The following is a 15,185-nucleotide window of genomic DNA, read 5'->3' on the forward strand; positions in this document are numbered from 1 at the left end:
TTTTATAGATCCCAGCAGCCAGGAGCACATATGAAATGCTACCATAGCACTGTGACTAATTGTCATCGCTTGCGTCGTTCCCTTGATGTCACTTGCGCCTGGTCCCACAGGACCTTGTGTTAACTGTAGTATTTATACTTCTCTCTCTCTCTCTCTCTCTCTCTCTCTCTCTCTCTCTCTCTCTCTCTCTCTTTCTTTCTTTCTCTTTCTTTCTATTTCTTTCATACCATCTTACAGAACAGTGGCAGCAGCTACAGTATAAGCACAATTTCATTTAAGAGTTCTCTTATCAGTCCTTTGAAGTAGTAAGAGAAGTGGGTTCATACAGGGGGACAAAAGCACTGGGTCAAGTATTCATTGCATCAAAGTTAGTAGTTCAACCACAAAGTCAGTGTTCTGGCCTTGCCAAGATTCTTTTCCCAGAATCCCTTGCCATGTCTTTATGTTTGGCAACGTGCACATTTGCAAGAAGTCTAGGCGTTTTATTTTTCAGCCGTTAATAGCACCATCTCCAAAAGACGCCAGCCAAGGAAAGTGCTCCTTTTGGAATAACGCCCAAGTCTCCCATCGGAGCTATTCTGTTCTCTTAGGATGGAAACTTGTTTCTCACGCTTCCAGAGCCTCCAAAAATACAGGATTGGGAAACACCAAAGCTTATATAAAATATCTACAGTCAACATTTGCTTTGCTACATTTCTACCGCTCTTCATAGGTAGCCACATAAAATGCACACACATGCATTTTCAGTTGACACTGTCCCTCTTGACAAAGTATGCCTTCATTAATATTTAATATAACACAAGATATGCATCCTTTAAACCTCATTAACATGAAGCATGATAAATACTTATCCGTAGCCTGCTTAATGAGTGGAATGCAAGCTCAGTGTCACCTCCAAGGCGTCTTCAAACATGACCTTAAATAAACATGAGTTCTCTTATTTGAATGCCCAAAACCATTCCCTGATACACACAGTAGCAGTCCCATCCTCCCTTAAGGATTCCACTTCCTCAGAGATGGAGAGCACACAAAAAAAAAATGCCTGCCAAACAAAGGTGCGATTAGTGGCTTGCATTAATTATTCTATTATTTCTCTTAACAGCCTTTTTTTCTCTGGCTGACGCAAGTTGTAAATATAAGTAGGGACTGTGTGTGTGTACAGAGGGAGTCCCAGCAAGAGTTCACATCTTTTAGAAAGCTGTTTTTGTTAAAGAGTCTCACAGCAAGTAGATTAACGTCCCCGCAATGTCGGAATTCACAGCGACCTGCTAATAGCCCCAACTCAGTGGTCTCAATTTGTTTGCTTTAGACTCAATTAAACTCTTGCCTGTTCTCATCACTGTGTGGTTAATGACCGAATTTGCATGGCCGATTAATAGGTAAAAATGAAGTAGTGAAAAGTGGTTGGGAAAGATGGACAGTGGAGGGAGGAGATTTTAGACAAAGCTCTATTATTTACTTGTCGCTTCAGGGGCCCCTGAATTTCATGAGCTGAAAGCCTCACCCTCCCACCAACCCCTGCTCTCTCCTCTCCTTTGACCATACTGATTATGCACAATCGATAATGTTTTTGTATTTTTGTCTTCTCTCTTGCCTCCTCTTGGGCCTCTAGGATGCCGCAGGCAAGGTGCTTGACCGCTGGACCATCATGTCCCGAGAAGAAGAGATCATCACCCTGCAGCAGTTCCTGCGCTTTGGTGAGACCAAGTCCATTGTGGAGCTAATGGCCATTCAGGAGAAGGAGGGTCAGGCAGTTACAGTTCCCTCCTCCAAGACAGACTCCGGGATTAGGACATTCATTGAGAGCAACAACCGGACCCGCAGCCCCGGGCTCCTGACACATCTGGAAAACAGTAGCCCATCCAGCATCCACCACTTTGAGAACATCCCCAACAGCCTAGCATTCTTGCTGCCCTTCCAGTACATCAACCCAGTCTCTGCCCCAATGCTGGGCTTACCGCCCAATGGCCTGCCTATGGAGCAGTCTGCCCTCCGGCTTCGTGAGCCCAGCCTGCCCAACCAAGGTGAACAGGTGGACACCAGTGAGTCTGACGTGTCCCTTTCGCCCTTCCGCACAGGCCAGAGCCCTAGCCGTGGAGCCCTGGGAACCATGAACAACAACATTGAACCCAAGACAGAGCCCAGCAACCGGGCATCACCCATCTCGCCAACCCCTTCCACGCAGGCTCAGCAACAGCAGCAACAGCAGACACAGCTCCAGCAGCATCAGCAACAGCAACAGCAACAGGGCCCTCAGCAGTCTCAGAATCAACCTCAACAACCCAACAGCCTGAGTGACCACCAGGTCCACCACCACTTTGTGAAGAATGAGCAGTCAAAGACCATTACCCACTCTTCTTTTTCCTCCAAGATGCATCGCATGCGCCGCATGGGGGCTACCTCACGCAAGGGCCGTGTGTGTTGCAACTCTTGTGGCAAGACCTTTTATGACAAAGGCACTCTGAAGATTCACTACAATGCTGTGCACCTGAAGATTAAACACCGCTGCACCATTGAGGGCTGCAACATGGTCTTCAGCTCATTGCGCAGCCGCAACCGCCACAGTGCCAACCCCAATCCACGGCTGCACATGCCCATGTTGCGCAACAACCGAGACAAGGACCTCATCCGTGCCAACTCAACCACTGGTACACCTGTCATCTCCAGCACCAAGAGTGGTGGCTTCACTCTCACCAGCCCTGGGAGGCCGCCGCTGGGCTTCACTACTCCACCCCTTGACCCTATGCTTCAGTCACCCCTGCAAAGCCCACTGGTGTTTCCCTCTCTGAAGTCAGTGCAGCCAGTCCAGCCAGTGCCCCCATTCTACCGTACACTACTGTCCCCTGCAGACCTGGTCAGTCCTCCAGTGTCACTGCCCACCAGCCCCATCCTGCCCACTACAACCAACAGTACCACCTTGATGGACCAGCAGCAGCAGCTCCTGGCTGCTGCTGTGGCCTCCCACAATAGCAACAATGTTCATATGTCAGAGGCTGGACCCATGTCCCACCGCTTGCCCACGCCTAGTGCCAATCAGGATCTCACCACTGGCACCAGTGATCCCACCCCGAAGAAGAAGCCTCGCAAATCTAGCATGCCAGTGAAGATTGAGAAGGAGGTGATTGATGTGGCTGATGAGTATGAGGACAAAGATGAGGATGAAGATGACATCCATCATCATCACCACCACCACCACCACCACCAATCGTCTCTACTTCACAACAATGTCAAGATTAATGGAAATTGTAACAGCAACAATAACAATGGCAGTGGGAACCACAGTGGTGGTAGTGGGCAACAGTCCCCCTCCCAGGATGAGATGAGCCCCGGCCTGGCTCTGAGAGGCATGATGAGGCACAGCGAAGACGAGTGCCGGGAAGGGCCTGGTAATGAGAGCAGGGGTGGAAATGATCTTCGAGGCTCTGGCGAGCTCCGCTGCATGGACAGCTTCACCTCTGAGGACCAGGACCATGAGAGAGACTTTGAGAACGAGTCTGAAACCTCTGATTCCAAGATGTTCTACCGTGATGAGATGATGGAGGTGGAGGAACATCAAAAACACAGTAGGTGTGGAAGGGGTCTGGACAAGGAACAGGAGGAAGACATGGGTGAGGAGGCCCATTTGAGGAAGGAGATGGAGGATAAGAGCCATTCCTCACCCTCCCCTCACCAGCCCCCCATCAAGATCAAGGAAGAACTCAACGATCCCACCTACGATATGTTCTGCATGAGCCAATATGGCCTCTATAATGGAGGCATGGCAGCGGCCGCTGCCGCTGCTGCAAGCATGGCTGCTCTGCATGAGAGCTTCATCTCTTCAATGGGCTATGGTGCCAGCCCACCCAAGTTCCCCTCCTCACAATCACCAGAGGGAGATCTATGCTCAAGCCCCGACCCCAAGATCTGCTACGTGTGTAAGAAGAGCTTCAAGAGCTCCTATAGCGTGAAACTGCACTACAAGAATGTGCACCTCAAAGAGATGCATGTGTGCACTGTGGCTGGCTGCAACGCTGCTTTCCCCTCCCGACGGAGCCGAGACAGGTTAGTGCCAGTAGACACACATTCGAACATGCTCATGTAACTATTCTATTGTAATGTAATTGTATCAGTTACAGGTAGGTTCACTGGAAATGTTTCATTCAATCTTTTCTCTTTAGTCAATCGTACCTATTGTAATTCAAATAATGGCCATATATAAATTTATCAAATGTATGTTTCCTATGTAATTTGTATCAGTTTTATAATAGCCATGTGAAGGTAGTATAGAATAAGTCACTTGATATTTGCGTTTTTGTGAGAGGTATGATCTTTTATTCTTCTTGATAAAACATGCTTTAACTGTGCAGTATTTCAATACCCGATCCCATTTACCTGGATAGGGTATCACTTAACATCTGTTGAGCTAATGGAATACTAAAAGATAAATTCAGTGACATCTGCTCCTTGTCAAGTCAAAGTTCAGAAGAGTAGGGTGTCAGTATGAGAAACACATACACACACATACACAAGCACTTGGCCATCCCCATCAACCCTCCAGTTGCAGTGTGTTGTTTACCTGCCCTCACTACCTCACCTTGTCACAGGCAAGTGAAGGCGCATACATTAACATAGACAGCGGTCTGTCAAACCACTGCATTTATTAGCACACCAGAAGGTGAGGATAGCCACGCTCACCTGGGCTTGTTAGCACATATCCGTCCCACACGCTCACTCCGCAGAATATGTACTGTAGCAGCACTAGCAGCAGGTTGACGCCATAACACATGCTGAAGGTACATAACATCACTAGTGCCCTGGGCTAGCATAGGTTCTCCAAGGGATTACAAAAAATTGTTTTTGCATTAGGGGCCAAGGATCAAGAATTCTTAAAGAGTTGGAATGCTCTTTCACTATCATTTATATATACACTACTAGTCAAAAGTTTGGGCGCATACATTTCTTTATTTTTACTATTTTCCACATTTTAGAATAATAGTAAAGACATCAAAACTGTGATTTTATGCAGTGATTATGCAGTGACCAAAAAAGTGTTAAACAAATCAAAACTATCTTATATTTTAGATTCTTTAAAGTAGCCGCCCTTTGCCTTGATGGAAAGGCAAAGGCTTTGGAAAGAAATTCATATAGGCTTCAACTTCACTATTTGTCTAAGAAACAAATTTCAAGCATTTAAGCGTAAGCCTTTAGATCAAAATGGCTTTAAGATCATGAAAAACATAGTACATTCAATTAGTGTCCAAACTTTTGACTGATAGTGTAGCTAGTAATTATATCCATTAGAATTAGTCATTGCTTTTAGAATAATTAAAAAGATTAAAGATTATTAAAATAACAGCAGTGTGTAAGCGCATATTTCAGGCCTGGTGACACAGCGAAACATATTCCCCCGACTGTCATGTAAACAAGCATGGTCACTTGACTGAGTGATCCAGTCACTCAACACAGCAGGGACATGGCGTAAAATGGCCCTTGAAAGGAATTGTAAATCCCATCCCACCCCTCTAAAATACACAGCACTTCAAGTGTAACAAATGCATCTCTTTCGCTCGCTCTCTCTATCTATCTCTTTAGTAGAGCTCGGCTGCACTGTGTTCAAGCTGGGAGCAGAGACCCAGTAATGCATAGAAGGCTCACTCATCCTACTCCTTAGGGGGAGTGGAGATGAGAAAAAACCTTTTTATCGTGTAACATCTGTGACAAGTGACACTTTCGTTTAAGCAAAGAGCTTAAGTTGCAACTTATGCTTCTCTTGTTTCCCTTACGTTCTTCCAATTTGCAAACAAAGCTTCTCAGAGGGAGCGTTTTCTTTTTTCTCTGTGTTTTGTCTCACCCACACACTGGCTCAGCCCCCCCGCCACCACTACCTCCCCCCGCCCACACCCGCTGTTCGCTTTCCACCCTAAGCCTTTTATTACATTCCCTGTTTCAGTGGCATCTGTTCCTACCACTGTTTGTTCATTAGCAGCATGTAAATAGAGCAGGTGACTCTGGGACTCTATCAGAATGGATGAGGGAGGGGAACAGGGGGAGGAGAAGAGGAGACGAGTTAGCGTTAGTGAAGGTGCAACCATGCTGCTCACCTGACGCAGCTGTGCCGACAGCAGCAGGATGACAGGAAGTGTTATTAAAGTATGCGTTGCCGCAGTGCAGCTTACTACCACCAATGTGTTTGTTAGCTCCCATCTCTTGACAAGGCTTTAGGGACGGAGACTGCCTGAGGCATGACAGGCCTGCTGTCTAACACACACATGCATGCACACTTATGCACACGGATACACACATTGGGATATGTACATTTAGATTACAGAGAATACTATTTGTTCTTGTGTACACCTTATCTCTTTGTAATTAGTCTCTTCACTGCTGTAAAGGATTATTTGATACAAACAAGTGCTCTTCTTATCTGAGCTTTCAAATGGCAAGAGAAGATCTCCACAGTAAGTTTATGGGCAAAATTAGCATTACACAAATTCTGATGGAGTTAGATTCAGTTGCTTAAGAGCTTTTTAAACTCACCTTTCCTGAAACAAATTCACACAGGATAAATGGGCCACTGGCAATCAGCTGATATCGTGCTAAGGTGGCTGGTGTGAATTAGAAAGCCCGACCCCTACAACTGCCCTGTTTGTCTCTCCAATGATGCTATTTAGTAGTAGTTTGTTATCTTTTTTATAGGACTTGTATCACATTAGTGCTCCCCACTTGTACTATCTCCTGCCATGGCCCCATGATGGCTTTCAAGGAAACTTTAACTCTAGCACTAAATGAGACGACGACAGGGAAAAAAATAATCATAGAAAATAATAATAATTTAAAAGAAATATGTGGGAAAGGTGCATTTGTTTGGGTTTGGTATGCAAGAAAGAGGTGAGTCGAGTGCTTTATAAAGTTTCAGGGAGATGTAAGGCTCAAAGATGGGAGACCACATTGCACAGAGAGAGGCTCACACTTCAACATAAACTCAACCTGTGCTCGCTCACCTCCTGTGACAGCTTGGAATCGTCTCCCCTTGATGTGCGTGTGACAGTTTGACTGCATGATGAGAAACACCAGCATATAAATTCCATTCAAAAACATAAGTGTTAGAACATATGGGAGGGAGAGATAGCAGGGAGGGACAATTGCTGCTGTGAACATAACGCATCTTTGAGGTAGGGGTGTGCAGGTCTGGGTGAGCGAGGCCTAAGCACACTATTGTTTCCATACTTTTTCTGTGGGGGATAAATTCCTGATAGCATATGGGACATATTACTCTGCCGCTCTTCTTTTGGTTCAAACGGGGAACAAAACGGCGGAGAGAGGGGCATAGCAGGGCTAAAGGAATTCTGGGGGTTTGAGACTATAGTCAATACTCAGGCCAAGCCCTCATCAAATCTGTCCCTGGATAATCCTATAATGACATAATGTATGTTTGAGTGTAATTGTAGTGGTAACATGGGGAAATAATTTGGTTGTTTTCATAAGAGCATTTTCTCTGATAGGATTATGCACTTGCAATTGCAAAACTACATGTACAAAGAATGTTAGGTAAAGGTTAGCAAATTGGATTATTAGATAAATCAAATTCTAATTTACTTTTTTTTTTTTTTTTACAAGGTGCTATTTAAACTGGCAGAAAAATAATATGCAAAGATGAACCATCAATCCTTCAGAGATTTTCACTGGTTCAAATCTGACATAAAGAGTTAAAAAAAATATATATATAAAATAAAAAAAAATAAAAAATAAAAACCCCATAGAATTTTAACAAGAGGAAGGTGAACCACTAGCTGTATAGACAATCAGTTGGGACACCAGTTGTTTGTTACAGCTGAATAATATATGCTAAAACAGGGCTGAAATATGCAATCCTAACTGGCTTCTTCTCACCACCTCCCAAAGTGCGGCTGACATGCAACAACAGGAAGTACCTCTGCATATCCGATCAGTCCATTGACTCAGTTGGGTGACACCCATAGGTGACACCCCAAAGGCACATATAGGCGCACCATCGAATGCCAGCATCAAAAGCTCCCATATCAAAGTGAATGAGAGAAAGTAGGTGGGAACATTTGATCGTAGAGGGAAAACAACCAAGAGACAGTGACATTGTCAGAGTAGGACACATTGTAAACGTGCTGACACGGCAAAAAGCTCAGTATCAATAGTGTTGGGTCCAGTCTTGGATCTGGGCTCTTTTTATGTTGAAGAGACACACACATGCACACACAAACACACGTACGAACACAGACATACACTCGCACTCAAAAACACACAGGAAAGGATAATCTAATGTGTCCTTTAGTAAGCCTGTAGTGTGTGTGTGTGTGTGTGTGTGTGTGTGTGTGTGTGTGTGTGGTTGTGGTTGTACAGTGGGGTCTTTTCCCCTAGCCCCCTGGCCGCCTGCTGCACAGAGGTAAATGATTGCATATTTATTGTGGGGAGCGAGCAGCGTTGGCAGCAGCGTTGAAGAAGCTGCATGATTAACTACTAGAAAGGCATGCGTGCCAGTAATCATCACCATTATTAGCCTCGTTAATCATATTTTTTAAATCACTGACACGGCTTGCCTTACTTATCTCTTTTATATCAGCCCGGCCTGTTTTTTTTTTTTTTTTTGTTTTTTTTTTACTCTTACTTCACCATTTTAACCTGCTCCTTCTATGTCGCCACCGCCAACCAGGTGTCCTCCCGCTCCCACATTCCCATGGTGCACTAGTGCGCAGCCCGTGGTCCCTGCATGGGCCACTGCAAGCGGAGAGAGTGAAGGTTAATTATGTCGGAGAGTCTCTTTCCTCCCCTCTCCTCCCTCTCTCCGTCTCCCTCCTTTTCCCTTGTTCCCCTCACGGCATGTGGGCCCGGCTCTGCTCCTTCACAATCAGCTCTCTGTTTGTCTCTTATAAACAAAGGGCACTCTGCTTATAGAGAGAATATGTTAGCAAAAGCCACTTATCCAAGTTCAAAATATCTACTGATTAGAAGTGTGAAACATCATAATAGTACATATTGTTTCTTTATCATTAACGGTCTCCTTGTGATGTATTTTGTTGAGAATAAAGAGAATTATTTTATTCTTAGATGAATAACATATAGAAGTCTATGGAAGCGTATTGTCATCAATAGTAAAATATAACACTGCAAGTAATTTCAAGTAATTACAAGTCATAACTTGTGCATGTTTAATTTGATATCTGATATCTGCCTGTGTGATATCTACACAGTCTCAGATCGTTATTTGAAGGTCCTCATCCAGGCTTTTTTTTTTTTTTTTCAATAGACTGAAACAATGTAAAAGGAGGGAGAACAGTGACAGAGAATGATAAATGTTACTAAAACTCTTGTCCTCCCACTTCCACCCAAAACCTCATAACACACCCCAAATGACAGGAAAGACAAAGAACCACTGGTGTCAGTTTAATACCACTTGGCCTTCCCTCTCATTTACGCATTATGACTCATTTAGTCAACACACACACACACACACACACACACACACACACACACACACACACTCGAAAAACAAGGGCAAGGGCCATCAGATGAGCCTAAAGATGATTAACGCCGGTTGGGACAGGCACACTCTCGCTCTACCTCCTCTGCACAGTCAAATACGGGCTCTCTGGAGGCCTCCCCCATCTTTTGGGCGAAGATGAGACTGTCAAATTGGTTTGCCAGCCACATTACTGGCCAACAGGGAGGCAGAGATGGAGGAAGGGGGAAACTAAGGAGTTGGGTTTGGGGGAGGAAAGATAGGGCGTACTGAAGTGAAGTGATGGAGGTAGAGGGATAGCGGGAAATGGGGCAGAAAGTCTAAATCTGATAAATGAATGGATAAGTGCATTATGCCGACTGTGTGTGGATTCATCTGACTTATTTTGAATATTTAGTGTAGGGAGGCATTGCCAACACAGGTGTTAAATAATAATGTTTATGCAAATGATCATAAAGCCAGCTCTTTATGCCCTCTCCAGCTCTTAGAATCAAATCACTTCCAGTTACAGTCATAAATTAATAATATTTTGTTTTTTCCCCCCTTTCATTTGATGTTATTTGCATACGTCTTTAAAATGGATAAGAAGATCATAGTTGTAAATTGTGTGAATATTGTTCATTTAGATATGGTATTAATATTCTTACAATAGGGTGTGCATTTGAGTATTTTTAGATTTATTTGGGTACTGTAGCTGTAGCACAGGGTACTTACTGCATGGCATTTAGCATGTTTGACTTTAATATCTTAAGACCTGAGTTAGCCATGGCAACCTAGAGCTTATTAGCAGTGAGAAGGTGTTGTTTTAGAGATGGAGACATGTTGCAAAGGACCCGCCTACCTGAGCATCATCAACAGCATCCAAAACTTTGGGCTTAAATAAGCAAAACTTTGCCCCCTCTGTACAGCAAAGCCTATTGTTTGGCATCCCTGCCAGTTAAATAAATGGAAAATTGTACCCATTTCCCCTCATACAGATTATTGATTACAGCATTCTGCAGACTGTCTAGAACAATTCTGGCCTCTCACAGCCAAGCATCCACACATGTATTTGACTAGACAGCGATACAGTACCACAGACATTGAATCACGACTCCCATATTTTAGCCATAAGCTAACGCCATATGGGTGCAACTGTACTATCAAAGGATAAAAGAAGAACAAAGGATTTATATAGTCTTTTTGATCGAAGTCCCACTATATGGAAGTAGTATATTTTCTGTCTTTTACACACACACACACACGTGCGTGCAAACACACACACACACACGCACACACACACACACATGCAGTGACAGCCACGGCCAATCGATTTGCCACGCTCTCTCTCTCCTCAATGCTGACGATGCTCGAGTGGACGGGCTCCTGGTTGCCTGGTTCACAGAAAAGGGTCCCTCAAATGAATGTATTTTTACCTCTTGCAGGAGAATGTCGGATAGGGAAGTAAATAATTAAAGGAAAGGGACCCTTTTTGACTGCATCAACCCTGCCACTGCTGGTAAGCTCTACTATCCATTGTGACTCCATTTTTGCCCGTCCTGCCAAGGATGACCCTTTTCTTTTCAGTTTTGTTTTTTACACACATGTGCCCTCCCTGCATGGAAACCCCTCACATTAAAAGCACTGAGTGTTTGCATATTTTCTTATTTGATTTACGTCCTGACCTGAGATGAGAGGAGTGGGCCTTGTGTATGTCATATCTGACACCAGTCATTAGTTGCTAAAGTTTCCTTTCTGTGTTATGCAATTTTATTGTGACATGTGTGCCGTAGGTCCCCTTTTTCTTAGTCTGAGTTGGCAACTGTGAAATTCGAGTGAAAAAGCATTGAATTTGATTTGTCAAGCCCATTTCACCTTGCATCCTTTAGCATGGCTTTGTATGCTAACTGAAATCTTCACTAATCGTGTCCTGGCTTTAGCATGGCACTTGTTACATACCTTTAGTTTCTTTCATCAGCTGTAGCACATTATGCGATAGAGCTTGCCTTGTGTTTGGAAAAAATGCCCATCTTTATTAAAGCCAGGGCTACAGAAAGACACGTTCATTGAGGTGCTCGATTAAGCCACCTCCAATAGGGAACGAATGCGATAATGCTGTCAGGGCCCGGTGTTAATATGCTATCCAGTTCCCCTCGATTATCACATTACCACAGCTCGAATCAATTGATAAACTCCCATTCAATATGGTGGAGTATTTAATTGAGTCAGAGTCTATTGGATTTGAGGGCTGTGCAGTGCAGACATGCTGACAGTGGTAAACACACTAGCTGGATGCTCTCTCTCTCTGTGCCATGTTAGTGCACTTTGCTGAGCAGAGCTGCAGGGTTGAGATCTCTCAGTGTGTGAGTCTTTCTGCGTAGTTCCTACTGATAACAATAATTCCAGTTACAAGCGGATAGTGGATCTTTACAGTACCATTTCATATAAGTAAAATAACTATTGACAATATGAAACATACTGGATTGTACAGACATTTCAATTTAGAGACACAGTGGCTATTTTTCATTTGACAGGTAGTGTACATTCTTCACACATCGGCAACATTCTGATCTACAACTTTGATTCTTTCCCCATGTTAGGCACAGCTCCAACATCAACCTGCACCGCAAACTGCTGACCAAAGAGCTGGACGACATTGTCCTGGACCCCCAACTCACGCCACTGCCCAAGGACCTGCGAGCTGAGTTCCTGGCCAAGATCTACGCCGGGCACCACATGGGCCTGGACGCTATGGCCGGGGTGGGCATCGGAGGCGCCAGCCTGAGGACCACCGGGCTGAACCGCGATGCCTGTTCCCCCGCGAGGGAGTATCCCCACCACCCTCTCCACCAAGACCTCCAAAACCCACACACCAACGGCTTCTACCGGGGCCAGCCAGACGACTACATGGTGCTGGACCTGAGCACCACATCCAGCGTTCAATCCAGCGGCAGTGTCCACTCCTCACACGAGTCAGATGAGGGCAGCGATGAGGGCATCCTGTTGGATGACCTGGAGGAGGAGGAGGGAGAAGAGGATGAGGAGGAGGGCAACAGCGAGGGGGAGGACTGCTCCCAGCGTGCCGAGCGGCAGGCTGAAGGGGGGCATCGGGATGAGACTGGAGAACTAAGAGGAGGAGAAGGACGAGGTGAGAGGTTGGAACCTTCCTCCTCGCCAATTCTCCTTTCGTCCACCGGGGGCAGTAACGGTGGCAACAGCGGGATCCTCTGCAACATCTGCCACAAAATGTACAGCAACAAAGGGACCCTGCGCGTGCACTACAAGACTGTGCACCTGCGCGAGATGCACAAGTGCAAAATCCCCGGTTGCAACATGGTGTTCAGCTCTGTGCGCAGCCGTAACCGACACTCTCAGAACCCCAACCTCCATAAAAACATGCCCTTCTCCACTATAATAGACTAAATAATGACTTACTACTCTACCTTCCTGTCGGTCTGCCCGCTCCTCCCCTCATCCTCACCCTAACCTCCTCCTCAGATCAGCTATTAACCCCACCCCTGGGCCATCAAATACAAGCTAAATGCCTGTATGCCTCCTGCCCATCCTCTGTAAGTCATTGTACCACATTTCTATGTCCCCTCTATAAAATCCATTGACTTTAAACACAATTTATCATTGTGACTTTTGACCTTTCCTTCTTTGGAAGAATAGGATGACACACTTGAGCATGGAGTTTGCCAGAACAACTCCACCATTTTTCCATAAGCCCCTCCCTCTTTCCTTTCAAAACTTCTCCCCACTTTTGTTTTTATGTCCATCTCCAAAGAATCTATTCAAACTCTTATTTGTGACTTTGCCTGCAGAAATGATAGTATTGAAAAAATGAAAATCTTCTTGTTGTATTTGTGTAATGATAGCTTTTAAAGGAACCCCTTACAAGAGCATGACAGCTTCATTTGTAAATAATGTCCCAAGAGGCTTTTGGTGTAAAAGAGTTGTGTTGATGGTTGTTTGCTTCTTTTTTTCTCTCTCTTTATGGTTTTTATGTTACAGTCCAGTACAATACTTCCAGCTATAGGCAAGAAAGAGGTAGCATCTTACTAGCTTGACTCATTTATGTTAGCTTCAAAGACACATTTTAAACTGAGACCTAGGAAAAAAAGAATATCATGTGACTTGTTTTATCTACTCGTTAGATATTCAGAGGTTGCCGGCATGCTTTTTTAGGCTCCTACACTGATATCATTCTCTGTTCTTCTATTGATTTTTTTTTTTTGTCTGTTATGTTTATTAGCTTTAGTATACCAATTCAGTTTTTGCACTTTGCATCTATACAAGGGGATGTGTAATATTATTATAATGAGGACTTTTGCAATGGTGAGTTTTGGTGTTGTTCGGGGTCATTGACGGCTACAGTGCCAAGGGAAATGACAGTACCTTCAACATCCTTGTGCCAGTTTCTTTTTGCACGTGCTCAGTTTCAAACACAACTTCACAATGGAAAACATCTAGCTTCCCTGAACGAAACCCAACATCTTCCCCCATCGCTCACAACTGTATTCAGAAAGTGTCTCCAAAGTATTTTGCTTCAAAACAGATCCAGTGCGTGACTGAATATAAACTGCTGTTTTACAAACGCAGAGGATTTAAGTATTGATGATTCTGTCTCTTTTCCTCTTTTGTTTAAGGAGTAATTTGTGTATGGTTGCCAGTTATTATCACAATAATTAGTTCAGAGGTTTAGTAGGGTAATCTTTCTACTGCATGTAATTATTGTGACATGGTCACACAAGGTTATCAATGCAAGAGCTGATGCTTGTTCTCTAACAGAGTAAGAAATGGGCATCTTAAAGAAATGTGACTGTCCCATGGATTTGAAAATAAGAGAGAAAATAGAGAGAAAAAAGCGAGAAAATAGTCCTTCAACTGTGACCAAAACAAAAGTGTTTGCTTAAGAAAAACTCTTTCAGTATGAAATTGTACTGTAATTATACCCCATTGGATTGATATGATGCACTTGAGTCTTAAATCTTTTGCTGTGATATTTTAGGTATCGGTTTCCATTGCTGAGTGTCAGCTACAAATGTGCTCTGTGAAAAATGTTGCCATTTTCCTGGCTGTTAGTTATAGCCATTTTAAAAGTGTCCATAACTATCTTAAGGTACAAATATTTCCAGTAACTGGGCAAAGTAGCCAAGGGAAAGGGGTATTTATTGGTGGGTGATGTATCTTCATGGAGATGTTTTTGTCCAGTATGAGAATATCTTTTGTAAAAAGACAAAAAATAGAGATTGTTCCTCATTTTGACTTGTTTATCAATGTGTTAGCAATGCCATGTGTTACTATACAAAGAGAGCTTCTCTTACTTGACTGGTGCTACACACCGAGGGAAAAATATGCAGTGTTATGTGGTATGCTGTACAGTATTCACAACCACTTACATCCATGACAGTGTTGAATTCCATTTGTTTCATTACTCAAGCCATTTTGCGATATGGACATGACCTACAGTATGCTGGTGCAACTCTGAAACATCTCATGTGTCTTTTGTAAGACTCCACCTAGACGGCACATGCAGTTTTCAATCCTCTCTTTTTGGAGATAAAGAAAGAGAGCGAGACAGAGAGCTGAGGCTGATGGAAAGGTTGCGGAGGTGGAAGGCTGACTAGGGAGGAAAGGATGACAGCAACGATCATTAAAAATGTGCTGCCTCTCCGTTACCTGGAGGCGTCCCTGCCATTCCAGCCTCATCTGTCTAATAACTCACTTGTCACTT

At 44.1% G+C, this 15,185-nt stretch overlaps 1 protein-coding gene across 1 annotated transcript; it reads left to right on the forward strand.

Annotated features, from left to right (window-relative positions):
• Positions 1–1,612: 1,612 nt before the first annotated feature.
• bnc2 (basonuclin zinc finger protein 2) lies at positions 1,613–14,853 on the forward strand (the record flags this gene model as incomplete). The annotated part of the gene is made up of 2 exons (XM_071517292.1): positions 1,613–4,041; positions 12,049–14,853. Coding segments are annotated over 2 exons (3,252 nt in total), but the record flags the coding sequence as incomplete, so codon positions are not given.
• Between the last annotated feature and the right edge of the window lie 332 nt (positions 14,854–15,185).

Source organism: Centroberyx affinis, unplaced genomic scaffold, assembly GCF_046629955.1.
Source record: "Centroberyx affinis isolate AG114_WGS23_722 - 3 ecotype Tasmania unplaced genomic scaffold, CSIRO-AGI_Caff_v1 ptg000483l_1, whole genome shotgun sequence".
Classification (NCBI taxonomy): Eukaryota; Metazoa; Chordata; class Actinopteri; order Beryciformes; family Berycidae; genus Centroberyx; species Centroberyx affinis.